We start from the raw sequence: 14,481 nt of genomic DNA on the forward strand, positions 1-14,481 counted from the left end.
TCTCTCTCTCTCTCTCTTTTTAACTTTCTTCTTTCTCACTCTCTTGATTTCAAACTCTCTCTATGTCTCTCTCCCTCTTGCTCTGTCTCTCTTTTTCTTTACTTTCTCTCCCTTATTTATCTTTTTCTTTCTCTCTTTTTCTTTCTATTTATCCATCCTCTTTATCTGTCTTTCTTTCTGTTTTTATTTTTTATTCTTTGTTTCTCTCTCACACCTTCTCTCTTTTTATCACTCTCTATTTCTTTCTTTTCCTTTGAGTATTTTTCTCTTTCTCTTTTTTTCTCTGCTATTTCTCTTTCTTTCACACTCTCACTCTTTATCTCTCTCTCCATCCCCTCGCTCTCGTTTCTCCCATTCTCAATCTTATTCTCCTTGTCTCTTTTTGCCTCTCTATTTGGCTTTTTCTCCCTCTACCTCTTTTTTATTCTTTCTATACCTCTCTTTAATTTTCTCATCTTTCCTTCCCTCTCTCTCCTCTATCTTTATCAACTTCTCTCTTTCTTTTCCCTCTCTCTTTCCCCCTTTTATTTGCCCGTCTCCCCCTCTTGCCCTCTCTCTCCTCCCTTTTCTCTCTCTGCCTCTGTCTTTCTCCCTGTCCCTCTCTTCCCTTCCTCTCTCACTCCCTCTCTCTATTCCTACCTCTCTCTCTTTTCCTTTTTTACTCTATTTCTACACCTTTTTCATTTTCTCACTCTTTCTCTTGTTCTCTATTTCCAATCTCTCTCTCCCCCTCTCTCTCTATTTCTACCGCTCTCTCTTTTCCTGTTTTACTCTATATTTGTCACTCTCTTTTCTCCCTCCCTCTGTTTTTCTCTATTTCTACACCTCTTTCATTTTCTCACTCTTTCTCTTGTTCTCTATATCCGAACTCTCTCTCTCTTTATTTCTCTTTCTCTCTCTCTCTCTGTGTTGCTCCCTCTCTCTCTCCCTCTCCTTCACCCTCTTTCCTCCCCCCTTTTACCCACCCCCCCTCTCTCTTCCAATCCCTCTCTATATCTCTCCCTCCACCTCTCTTGCTCCCCCTCTATCTTGTCCCCCCCTTCTCTTTCTCTATACCCCCTCTACCTCTTTCTGTCTCTCTACCCTCCTACCTCATTTTTCTCTACAACGTTCTCTATCGCTTTCTTCCTCTACCCCTTTCTTTCTATAGCTCTTACTTCCTATTTTCTCTACCACTTTCTTTCTTACCTTTAATCTACTAGTCTTGCCCCCATAAAATGTTTTTTCCCACCATGTGGCCCCCCAGCTAAAATTAGTTTTACAGTATACTCCCGCCCTAAGTACTGGATTCTTTCTAGCCCCTGTGATAATTCTAGGGTTGGGTAAGTGCCAATATCAGTTTTTATATTTGAAGTTCATGTACATGTGATGGTAGTTTATTATCAGCTGCCCTTTCGTAGACATCTGAATTTGAAACTTGAAATGTAGGACGGCACGTCGGATGGGTGGTTCCGCGCAGGTGAGGTACAGGGTTCATTTCCACTAACCGCAGTCCACATTTGTGGAGTTTGAAATGTTCTCCCCGAGCCTGGATTTCGTTTTCCTCCCACTTTCCAAAACATTTATATCAGGTTAATTGACTGGTCCAAGTTGTGCCTAGGTCTGAATGAGCGATTTAGTTGTCTGTCTCCTTGTGCCCTGGGACTGGCTGGCAACTGGTTCAGGGTGTCCCGTGCCCACTGCCCGAAGATGGCTGGGATCGGCTCCAGCACCTCCGCAACCCTACTAAAGATAAGTGGCACAGAAGATAATGGAGCTAAGAATGATAAGAATGCTGAAGTTCCATAAATCGATCCAATGTCATGGAAATATATTATGCTCTGATTAAAGATGTACTATAAATTAAAAAATGTCTGTCTTTTTTTAAATTGAGAAAAGGGAATTTTATTTTTGATGTTATCTTAATGTGGTATCATTATTGATATATGTGATATCAGTCTGGAAATAAGTGGTATTGAGCTAGAATTTTCATCTTTAAGATACAAGATTTTCTGTAAAAAACTAAGACAACAACATACTTCAGTCTGCTAGATTAAAGCTAATGGTAGCATCCGTGATCTAACACAATCAGGGCAGCAACACATGTAGAAAGGTAATTGTTGTGTATGTAGTAGGATTGTAGTAGATTCACGACAGGCACGGACGGTACATTCATAGAGTGTTTACCTAACTTCTTCCTCGGTAGTTCTCAAGTACAAGTACAAGGCTGCACATTAGTATACAGCGACACCGCAGGAAGGGGAGTGTATTACACGACACCACATATTCCTTTTAGAATAAGACATAAACAGTAGCATTAATCTGAAATACGCAATAGCTCTTTGGTAAGTATGAGCTTATAGAAAACATACATTTCAATATACATTATCAGATTAGAGGTAAATATTTATCAAAGGTAAGCAATATTGTAAGGAACTATACTGTCAATATCGGTAAGCAAAATTGTGTAAACCTTGTAAACGTAAGCAGACTGTATGAGGATCACATCATACACAAACATGACAATTTTTTTAAACAATGAACATTCATCATGTCTTTTTTTTTTATTTTATTTTTTTTAACATCACCACATCTTTTCTGTATCTTTTTTTTTAAGTCACGTAATCTTGAAGCCATGCAGGAGCATGCCGTATTCTCGGTGCACTCGGAGAGGGATGTGGTGAGGGCACAGTTTCAGGTTCAGGTTCAGGTGGCTCAGCACCTTGGTTGCTTGGCAGGAGGCAAGCATCAGCATCAGCAGGCTGTGGCGCTGAAGCAGCAGCGCAGGTGGAAGAATGGGCAAGGTGGAAGGCATTTCACACCTTTCCATCAGAGAGCAGATAAGTGGCTGGACCCTTTTGGGCTACCACTGTCAGTGGCTTGGTGAACTTTGAGTGTCTTTTGGCAATGATTCCAGGTTTGCGGATGCGAACCGCAGAGCCAAACTGGAAGCTGGGTGATTTTGCACCGCGACGTTTGTCGGTGTATTGTTTTGACTTCCGTTGTTTGTTTTGTATGTTTTGTAGCATGTTGCCTTTGTCAGCAGTGGGGCGCATGGAGTGAAGACCTGTGATGTGAAGCTTTGTATTCAGTGGTCTACCATGCAACAGTTCAGCGGGGGACACTGAAGTCACGGCATGTGGTGTGGCTCTGTAGGTGTGTAAAAACTCAGTGAAGAAGGCTTTCAGTGGTTTACCTTCGATTTTAGCTGCTTGTAGACAGTCCTTGAAGACTCTGTTGTAACGCTCAATTTCACCGTTGGCCTGTGGGTAGTACACAGAGCTGCGACGGTGTGTGATGTTCCTGTCACTAAGGAATGCTTCAAACTCGGTCGACACGAACTGAGGGCCATTGTCAGTAACAACTTCCTGTGGATTACCTTCTCTGCTAAACACAGTGGAAAAAAAAGTCATAACAGAGGCAGAAGTAACATTTGAGCAGAAAGCAATCTCAGGCCATCGGCTGTAATAGTCAATGAGGGTGATGGCGAAGCGGCAATCAGCAGGCGCAGAGTGAATAGGACCAACAATGTCCACAGCAACCTTTTCCCAGGCAGCAGTTGGGATAGGCACAGGCTGTAACGGGGCAGTACGTGTGGTTGCGGTTTTGTCAAGCTGCAAGCAGGTGGTGCATGATTTGATGGCGAGCTCACCGTGAGAATCCATTCCAGGCCACCAGTACAAGTCTCTCAGTCTTTGTTTTGTGCGAACGATCCCTTGGTGTGTAGCATGAGCAAGTTGGATCATTTTTTCCTGTAGCTGTTGTGGTATCACAACACGATGAGTGCCACGCCCAATGACACTGTTCTGCACGGCAAGCTCATTTTTCACACGGAAGTATGGCACGATGAGGGGGTCAAGGCCTTTTGCAGTACGAGGCCATCCCTTCTGCATGTAGTGTCGCACCTTCTGTAGCACCAGACATTCCTCACACGCACTGGAGAGCTCATCAGCAGTGACTGCAGCAAAATCAGGAGACACAGCAGCCACCATCTCCAACTCCATCTCCTCGTGGACGTCTGTGATGGGGGTAACATTCTCATGTCCCGGTTTGTATTCGATTTTGTAGTTAAAACACAGCAGGCGAGCAGACCAGCGAGCTATTCTCATGCCTGCACGTCCAAGGCCTTTGGTTGTGAGTAGAGTGGTCAAAGGGTTATGATCAGTCCGTAAAGTGAAGTGACGGCCCCAGAGCTAAGTACGCCACTTTTCAGTCGCCCAGACGCATGCCAAAGCCTCTTTTTCAACTGTTGAGTAGTTTCGCTCGCATGCAGTCAGCGTCCTCGAAGCAAATGCAATGGTCTGTTCTATGTCACCTTTCATTTGTGTCAACGCAGCACCGATGCCATAGTCTGACGCATCTGTTGTCACGACAGTTGGCAGGGAAGGGTCGAACAAGGCGAGTGCAGAGCTAGTAGTGATCTCCTTCACTTTGGAAAAGTTCGCTTGCGCCTCTTCAGACCAGTGGAATGTAGCAGACTGTCTGAGTAGAGCACGGAGAGGTTCCACAAGCATGGCGTAGTTGGGGATGAACTTTGAGTACCACGCAGTCAGGCCTAGGAAAGATCGCAGAGATTGAGCGTCGTGTGGAGGGGGAGTTTCAACCACAGCCCGTACATGGCCAGGATCTTGATGTAGACCAGAGGCAGAGATGAGATGCCCAAGGAAGGACAACTCTGTTTTTCTGAAGTGGCATTTTGCAGCATTGAGCTTCAGCCCACTCTCCTGTAAACGATTGAGGACGGCGTTCAATCTGGCGTCATGTATTTCAGTTCTCTCCCCACGGACAATGATGTCGTCCAACTAGCACGCCCTTTTGACCAGCCAGGATCTGAGACATCATGCGTTGAAAGGCACTGGGTGCTGATGCCAGGCCGAAAGGCACTTGTGTGAAACGAAACAGTCCATCTTGTGTTATAAACGGTGTAAGATCTCTGCTGCTTGGATGTAGCTGCACTTGGTGGTATGCATTTTGTAGGTCAATCGTGGAAAACATTGTAGCACCACGGAGCTTAGTGAACACCTCCTCAATGTGTGGCAGCGGGTGACTGTCGATCACCACAGCCTTGTTTGGTTCACGTAAGTCCACACACACACAAAGGCCACCTGTTTTCTTGCTCACGACCACCAGATGCGACACCCAGGCAGACGCGTCGACTCTCAGTTTCCAGTTTCGTCAGCTCCTCCGACACCTTGTCACGCACAGCATATGGGAGTCTGTGTAGCTTTTGCTGGACTGGAGGTACATCAGCACGCACTTTAACTTTGTGTATAAAACCTGTAGCAACGCCTAAAGCATTTGTAGTGTTGACAGTGTGACTCATCTCTGATGCGGCAGGTGTTGCAATCTGCCCATCTTGTATGTGAAGGCGAAGTGCAGTGAAAAGTCCATTCCCAGTAGTGGAGTACCGTCAGGAACTATGTAGAAGTCAGTAGGTGCACTCTGGTTGCAGTATGTAGCAGTAAGTTGAAGACAGCCCAACACAGGAATTGTCTTCTTCATGTAGGTCACCAGACGTACAGTAGGCTATGAGAATGTATGAATGTAAATTCTCTCTAGCAGAATTGAGACTGCTGAACCAGTGTCCACAAGCAGGTCAGTAGTAATTGACTGTTCATCATTCGCATGAAGATCAACTGTACACGTAAGGCGCTTTGGGACTGCAGCTGTAGGGGCTACATGACACACAGTAAGGTCTGGGACAGTAACTTCTCTCACTGATCGAGTAGGAATTGCGCTGCGGCACACTTTACCAAAATGTCCCATTTTTCCACATTTGTTGCATTTTGCATTTTTAGCAGGGCATTTGGGGTCATTTGCTAGATGAGATTTGGAGCCACAACGGTAGCAGGTTTTTTGTTGATTCCTTTTATCTCTTGAGCGCTGTGTATGCGTGCTGCTCCGATTCCTTTTATCTCTTTGTTGCACAAGCTTCGGGCATGTGCACAGGAGCAATAGCCTTAGCTTTTGTCATAGCGGATTCGATTTGTGTAGCAATAGTGATCGCTTTGTCAAGTTTTAAGTCTGTTTCCAACAGCAAGCGTTCTCTGATCCTCGAAGAGGACATCTTCTCAATGAATTGATCCCTAATCATATCATCAGCAAACGTGCCAAAGTCACAGTTAGTAATTAAGTCCCTCAATGCGGCAATGAATTGAGCAGTGGTCTCGCCCGGTCTCTGAGCATGCCGACGGAACTCGCTACGCTCAGCCACGACATTCATCTTCGGTACAAAGAAAGTTTTTAGCGCATCACAGGCGGATTTTGTAAGAGTTGTAGTAGATTCACGACAGGCACGGACGGTACATTCACAGTGTTTACCTAACTTTTTCCTCGGTAGTTCTCAAGCACCAGTACAAGGCTGCACATTAGTATACAGCGACACCGCAGGAAGGGGAGTGTATTACACGACACCACAGTAATGTATGTACATATACAGTACATTTTTAAGTCCATGTTTTTCATGCATCAAATGAACAATATAGTGCTGTACAAATAAGATGTGTCCAAATATCTCAACAAAGTTAAAGATATATTTTATAAGTTTTCTTATATTTATATACGTTAAAACATTTCAGGTAGCAGAGAATAATGTGCTTAATAATTCAAAAAAAGCGAAACACGTATCCTCTATAAGATCTTTCAGTCTGTTTGCTCAAATGCTGGTTCATGTCATGGTAATTTAACAGGACCAGTGCAACGCTCGCAGACAAACAGTATAGCAGTAATCGGTGATTCTATGTTTTCCTGTTATCTGCATGAAAACTAATGTCATACAAGAAATTCATGAAATACATTTTAGTGAAAGAATATATTACAATTTAATAAATTACACAATAAAATAAATATATGATGCGAATAAGTACCTCTTGTAATGCCTTAGGGTTTTTTTGGAAGCAGCTGGAGTAGAAATGCTCTGGTGACACTAACCTTCATTGATTTTTCATACAATGTTCGTGTTGCTTGTCTTAAAAGTCACTCTCATCATACAAAAACTCTGGAACTCATTTTACTTTGAGCACATGTCACCCAACTTAGTCCCTGCCCGAGGCTCAAACGGATCGTGTTGACTGCATTAAGTAGGTTAAGCATCGTCAGCTCACAGCCAAGCAATTTTTAGGCAGTCGAGGAGTGAAATCAGGAGCAAAAATGTCAACGACTTTTCTTGATCTCATCTACAAAAAAGTAAAGAAACGAAGACTTAGTACGGACGCTCCCCTACTTCGGATCATCTGACTTACGAAAAATGGCAGATACGATCATTTTTTTCGGGATGTCGAAAAATATCCGGACATTGCTGTAAGTTAGATTTTCTATTGTGTGCACCTTTTTCAGAGTACAGCACATTACTGTTGTTTTTCTTTACGCCGTGTGGCGCTGTGAGATCACCCAGCATCTACCCCGAAGAAAAAATCCGGCTTCTAATTCCTAGTTTGTGTGTAAACATATTACGTGAAATGTATCTCTAGCGGGCTAAAAACTTTGATGTTTTTATGGTTTAATATCTTGTGCATCCATTCAATATCGTTGGTGTACAGTGTAATGAAGGGGCGAGCCATTTCTTTTGAAATGAAATTGGAATAAGAAAGCTTGATGTGGTTGAGAAAATGGTCGGAATGCTTTTTTTCGGCCACTTTATACCACAGAGGAGCATTTGGGTCCTCTTGAAGCGCATCCCCCAAAAGTAAGTTAAACTTAACTTGATCTTTATAGAGCATATTATTTTATGAAATGTTTATTTTTAAGTAAAAAACATTACGGGTTACAAATACAAGCCTTAAACATACTTATAATAACCTTTGGCATACAAAATATAGCACTGAGTCAACTAAGGAACAAATTTAACTTGCATACGATTGTCTCGTTTGTAAGTAGGGCAGCATCTGTATTACCATGTTTCATTTGAAGAACAATCATGAAAATAACAGTAAAAAGTACAAATACGGCAAAATAAAACAAGTGACCTATGAGCTTATTAAATAAGTAATGCATCTGTTGTCATGGTTGCCATGGCGCCCAATTGGTCCCTGCCGTGTGGCGCCAGGTTCTGTCACGGTTGCCACGGCGCCCAATCGGCCCCGCCCATTGACACCAGCTGAAACGCGTTGACAGATTGCTGCCAGACTATTTAAACGCGATCTTGTGAGTCGCCTGGTGTCAGAGCGTCTGCGAAACTCCTGATAGACTCTGTGTGATATGCCAAGTACTTTGTATCTCCGTTTTTGCCTGTGTTTTGATCCTGTTTTATTTTTGGCCCGATCTGCTTGATTCTGACCGCTCCTTAGTTCTGATTTCAATCTACTTCTGCGACCATCGATCCCCGGATCGAGTGTGCGCTCATTCTTCCTCTCCCCAATAAACTGTGAGTAACGTCACGCGATTGGGTTCTCATTCCTGTTTCCTGTCCTGGTTTGTGACATTTGTAGTAAAAGGAATTACACTTTGGGAAATAAATGTAAACCTTTTTGCGTGTCAAAAAACGTTTTTACGGGCTTACAATTTATCTTGCTTGAGAGCATAAAAGTCCACAAAATATGAAACATTTAAAAAATGCGTCGGTTGAGGACCCATACATCAGAGGCAGAGTAAGATTTATCCCACGATTTAATAAATGGGTATAGCAGGCCACTCAAAATAATCAACTAACCACATGTGTTCTTGCAAACAGCTAAAAAAAAGTCATTAAGAAATATGCATTAAATCACTAGATAACTGAGTAGTTCTGATATTGACAGTTGGGGGAAATACCTTTCAAAATAAACAGAGAATGCAAATCATGTTATCATGGTTGGTCAAAACCTCTCATGGTTAAAAAGTAAGGCTCCAGGATGATATGGAGGTGGCTCCAGCAATAATAAGTCAAGTATACCTGAAGATAAAATATTGTCAAACACAGTAGTCAAACCACGCCAACAGAATGGGCACGCGGGACAATGCTGAAAGAATCATAAAGAAAAAAAATGAGCCGCTTCTAGTCAAACAATGACCTTTACTTGTTAATATGTTTACTGGATGTCGCCAAAACATGCAATAAAACACTTCTGAAGTTGTCATGAAACGGAGCAGGAAACAGGAAAAAAAGGTCTGGACCTCCTTGCTTAAGCTGCTTTCCCGTAACACAATCACAGATACGAAGAAGCAAATGAAAAGATGCTTAATATTTTATATTGTGGTATAATAAGTTGCATTCTATTAAATTATGTTCATATGGAACGGTACCAGTCATAGCTTTTAAGAATCGCGTAGACGTACTCACAATTTATTGGGGGAAGGACGAAGAGGGTGCGCGCACTCGATCCGGGGATCGATGGTCACGGAGTGGATTAGAAATCCAAACAAAAGACAAGTTGTCAAAAACAAACAAACGGATCAGACCAAAAATAAAACAGGATCAAATACGGACAAATTCACAGAACTAGGCATTTAACAGGTTTGAACAGAAGTCTCACGGAGTTTAACTAGGTTTAACAAACGTTCCAGCAACGCACAGTACAAAGGAGAGCGCTTAAGTACTCCAAGAGCAATCAGTCCAATGCGTCTCAGCCGGTGTCAAGGGGCGGAGCCAGTTGGGCACCATGACAACTGTGCAGGACATGACAGAACCCCCCTTCAAGGGACAGCTCCTGAGGTCCCAAAAAGAAATAAATACCTCGCCCCCCAGAATGGGTCGACGCTCCCAATGAGGGCAACCCCATTCCCAGGGGCGGCAGGCGGACGAATCGGAGCGGCGGGCTGACGAGTCGGACTCAGACGTGTCGGGCGTTGCAGGAGAGTCAAACGGGCGAGTTGAAGAGTCGGAATGGCAGGCAGATGAATCGGAATAGTCCGCTGGCGATCAGCGGAGTCGGACAGGCGATCGGCGGGGTCGGACAGGCGATCGGCGGGGTCGGACTGGCGATCGGCAGGGTCGGACTGGCGATCGGCGGGGTCGGACTAGCGATCGGCAGGGTCGGACTGGAGATCAGCGGGGTCGGACTGGCGATCTGCGGTGTCGGACTGGCGATCTGCGGGGTCGGACTGGCGATCGGCGGGGTCGGACTGGCAATCGGCGGAGTGGATGGCGATCGGCGGAGTCAGACTGGCGATCGGCGGAGTCAGACTGGCGAACGGAGGAGTCAGACTGGCGGGCGGGGGAGTCAGACAGGCAAGCAGGGGAGTCAGACAGGCAAGCAGGGGAGTCAGACAGGCAAGCAGGGGAGTCAGACAGCCAAGCAGGGGAGTCAGACAAGCAAGCAGGGGAGTCAGATAAACGAGCAGGGGAGTCAGACCAAGAGACGGGTACGGAAGGTCGGCCGACCGGCGCGGCGTTGAAGCCGACAGGCGCGGCATTGAGGCCGACAGGGACCTCGGACAGCTCGGCGCCAAATCTTCCCGGAAACCCCATTCGAGGCACAGCAATGGCCACGGTGGGCGGGGCCCTTGTTCAAGTGGGCAGGGAAGGTGACGGGGCGGCCGGAGAAGTGACCCCAATTTGCGCTGGTGTGAGCATCCGCTGGGTCCAAAACTGGCTGGAACGTTCTGTCACGAAACGGAGCGAGAAACAGGAAAAAAGGACGCACTCGCGTAGACCAGCAGTCGGCAACCCGCGGCTCCGGAGCCTCATGCGGCTCTTTCATCCTTATAATGCGGCTCTGATTGGTTTGGGAAAATAAATTAATAAACATTTTTTTTTCCTATTTAATTGAAGTGTGTTTTATTTGTGTTAGTTTTTATATTATTTTAGTTCTAAATTTGAAGATTATTGTGATCTTGAAATATTAAAATATTAATTAAATTATTTGATATTATTTTTTCGTCGCTCAAAATAGACGTCATACTGCGGAAGCTGGTATACCCGCTGAAACGCCGTCTATTTTGAGCGACTTTCAACCCCGGCAAAGCCAATGGAGAAATGTAAGAAAAGAAAAATATCTCAAGAAAATAGAACATTCAATGATGCCTGGGCAGATTCATTTGCATTTACCTCGGGCGAGAGTGGCCGGTCAAATGTCGCAAGACATTTTAACAATACACACAGAGCCTTTGCTGAAAAATATCCAGAGGGAGAAGAGAGGAAAAAAGCTGTTTCGGAACTGATGCAGAAGGCTGACCGGACGAAAAATCAATTCAAGAAGTGGGTGAAGTCTGCAAATTCAACTACATATGCAAGCTTTGTGGCCGCTCAGGAAATAGGCAGGCATGGGAAACCGTTCACAGATGGAGAATATATGAAAGAATCATTCCTTAAGATTTCGGAACACTTATTTGCGGACTTTAAAAACAAAGACGAAATTGTGCAAAAAATCAGAGAGATGCCTCTCTCTGCGAAGACTGTCAAAGACAGAGTATTTGCAGTCTGCAATCACCACAATGCAAGCGTCGTTTGGTAAACGATTCCGTGAGTTCAGAGAGGAAAAAACCACATTGTCCTTCCCCGTCACTCCCCTGACCATTGATCCATCCCTGCTAAACGTGACTGCATTTGCAGGTCTAAGTCAACCTGCTCTGGAGCTGGAGCAGGCTGACATAGCTGACAAAGACATTTGGGTGTCCAAATTCAAACGCTTGACAGAGGACCTTGAAGATGTTGCCCGTCAGAAGGCCACTCTTGCTCAGAATCACAAATGGAGTGATATTGAGAACCTCCCGAGACCGGACAAACTCATATTTGAAACATGGAATGCCATCCCCGACACCTACACGAACATGAAGAAATTTGCCTTTGGAGTCCTGTCGATCTTCGGATCCACATATGTATGTGAGCAGCTATTCTCCACCATGAACTGCATTAAAAACAAACACCGCTTACGGCTCACAGATGACAGCTTACAGTCCAGCGTAAAGATGAAAGTGACTTCGTACAGCCCCGATTTGCAGAAGCTGTGCGCAGACGTTCAGGAGCAGAAGTCCCATTAACCAGGTAAAATAAATATTTATGCAGATATTTTGCAAATATTTAATTTTCATTGTTTAGTGACACAGTGCTTTTTCCCCCAATTTATTTTACATATTCAGGTCAAGGCTCCGCCCAAGGCGATATAAGGATGACGGCTCACGGATTTTTCCCTTTTGTTTGCTGCATGCACAATTTAAATTCAGCTTTTTAATTTATTCGAAAGAGACATTCAGACATTAGTATTTTTTCAAGAATTCAAAACGTGTTCATTACATCAGTAAAATTTAATTTTCTCCGTAGCACTTCATAAGACATAACCACACTATAGTTGTTTATACAAAGTGTAAAGGTAAGAAAAAGCAATATATACAGTGTTATCTTCATTTTAGATAAGATAAATGGATATAAGGATGACGCCTCATGGCATTTTTCTGCTTTCGTTTGCTACATGGACAATTCAAATTCAGCTTTTAAATTTATTTGAAAGAGACATTCATTGTTATTATTTTTCAAGAATTCAAAATGTTCAAGTCAAGTCAAGTCAAGTCATTTTTATTTGTATAGCCCTAAATCACGAAGAGTCTCAAAGGGCTTCACAGATTGTTACACTATATTACACAAACTATTTTCAACCGACAAGAGGAGTAGGTTATTCGTATGCAATAGAGTAGAAGTGAGTTTTAAGTTTAGATTATGCTGCGCTGCTCTCTCTCAGCCTGCTCTTTCATCCGCTGGTAGTTCTTCCTCAGCCAGCTGAGACCACCATCATTCACCACTGAAACTTTTTTTGCAGCAGTAGCAGCCATCTCCTCTGTGGGTAAACCAGTTCCACCATCTTTCCAGTACGGATTGAGTTCTAATTTGTGCAAACCAGCCTGTTCTATGGCATGAGCTTTTGTCTGCTCCTAAGACTGAGATTTATGGGAAGAGCGCTGAAAAGGTATGGGGTCATCATCCGTGGGCTTAGTAAAACAGTCTTTCGGGGACCCAAGAAAAGATGGGCGCTCACTCCTTTTTTTCTCTCCATCTTCATCCCTTTCCTTCTCTCTATTCTTCTCTTTAAACTCTTTTGGGTCTCTTTGGCAATCTTGAGCTCCCTCACCTCCTCGATAACTTCCCCTCTCAAAACATCTCTCCCGGGAAGAAGGTGATGAGTCTCTTTCATGTCTCCTCCACTGATCTCTCTCCATTTGGTCTTCTGTTTTGCGCCACCTTTGTCGGCTTTCTTTCCATTCCGACCGCCTGCCTTTCAACATCATGTCCTCTCTTCTGCTTTCATGTCCATAAACAGCTTTTTCTGCCTCAGCAAGTCGTTGCTGAAATTCTTTCATTGATCCATATCTGTCGGCCACCACATCACCCAGGCTGCGCTGCTCTCTCTCAGCCTGCTCTTTCATCCGCTGGTAGTTCTTCCTCAGCCAGCTGAGACCACCATCATTCACCACTGAAACTTTTTTTGCAGCAGTAGCAGCCATCTCCTCTGTGGGTAAACCAGTTCCACCATCTTTCCAGTACGGATTGAGTTCTAATTTGTGCAAACCAGCCTGTTCTATGGCATGAGCTTTTGTCTGCTCCTCCTCTTTCTTCCGATCTCTTTCAGCTCTCTTCTCTGCCATCGATGTGGTCTTCATGGCCAAATAATCAACGGTCATCCATTCATCCCGTTGGATATTTGCGTCGACTTTCCCCTCTTGAGACTTGGGCTTCTCTGCAACCTTACAGTCTTTTACAGAATGTGACTGGGGCTCAGCTTCAACCCATTCATCAGCTGAATCATTTGAACTATCACTTGAGCCATCTGCTGCTTCTGTCACCTCCTTTTTCTTCTTGGCTTTCTTTTTCTTGTCCTTCTTTCTGGATTTCTTCTCCTTTTTCTTCTTGCTTTTAACTGAGGTTTCCTCCTCAATTTCCTTTAATCTGTTGGTGACCTCAGGGAGCATCCAAGTGTCTTCCCCTCTCTGCCTCTTGAGCTCTTTCCTCCTCTCGTCTTTGTCATACCGTTTCTTGGCCGTTTCAAGAGCTTCTTGTCGTGCATGTCGTTTACTCTCCTTTCTATCAGCATGTTCAAAATGTGTTCATTAAATGAATAAAATGTAATTTTCTCTGGAGCACGTGGATTTCATAAGAAACATGCTGCGGTAAAGTAGTAGAAGTTTTTTTTTTCATTTTAGATGTGCGGCTCCCAGTGTTTTCTTTTCCGTGGAAACCGGGTTCAAATGGCTCTTTCGGTGTCAAAGGTTGCCGACCGCTGGCGTAGACGTACACATAATTTATTGGGGGAAGGACGAGGAGGGTGCGCACACTCGATCCGGGGATCGATGGTCGCGGAGTGGATTACAAATCCAAACAAAAGACAAGTTGTCAAAAACAAACAAACGGATCAGACCAAAAACAAAACAGGATCAAATACGAGCAGATTCACCGAACTAGGCAATTAACAGGTTTGAACAGAAGTCTCACGGAGTTTAACCAGGTTTAACAAACGTTCCAGCAACGCACAGTACAAAGGAGAGCGCTTAAGTACTCCAAGAGCAATCAGTCCAATGCGTCTCAGCCGGTGTCAAGGGGCAGGGCTAGCTGGGCGCCATGACAACCGTGCAGGACATGACAGAAGTAGCCCTATTTCA

At 44.3% G+C, this 14,481-nt stretch overlaps 1 protein-coding gene across 1 annotated transcript; it reads right to left on the bottom strand.

The window, feature by feature from the left end:
* Positions 1-12,759: 12,759 nt before the first annotated feature.
* On the bottom strand, positions 12,760-13,908 carry LOC148367575 (pre-mRNA splicing factor CWF19L2-like). The gene has a single exon (XM_088334896.1). It carries the CDS (start codon positions 13,792-13,794, stop codon positions 12,760-12,762), a length of 1,035 nt encoding a protein of 344 aa, XP_088191022.1. The 5' UTR covers positions 13,795-13,908.
* Between the last annotated feature and the right edge of the window lie 573 nt (positions 13,909-14,481).

The sequence above is a fragment of the Urocampus carinirostris genome, chromosome 4 (assembly GCF_059441175.1).
Source record: "Urocampus carinirostris isolate Australia breed hairy pipefish chromosome 4, RoL_Ucar_1.0, whole genome shotgun sequence".
NCBI classification, from domain to species: domain Eukaryota; kingdom Metazoa; phylum Chordata; class Actinopteri; order Syngnathiformes; family Syngnathidae; genus Urocampus; species Urocampus carinirostris.

Bases quoted from the DNA above. Each gene is read 5' to 3' on its own strand.
- LOC148367575 (XM_088334896.1), bottom strand. From the start codon at position 13,794: ATGCTCCCTGAGGTCACCAACAGATTAAAGGAAATTGAGGAGGAAACC.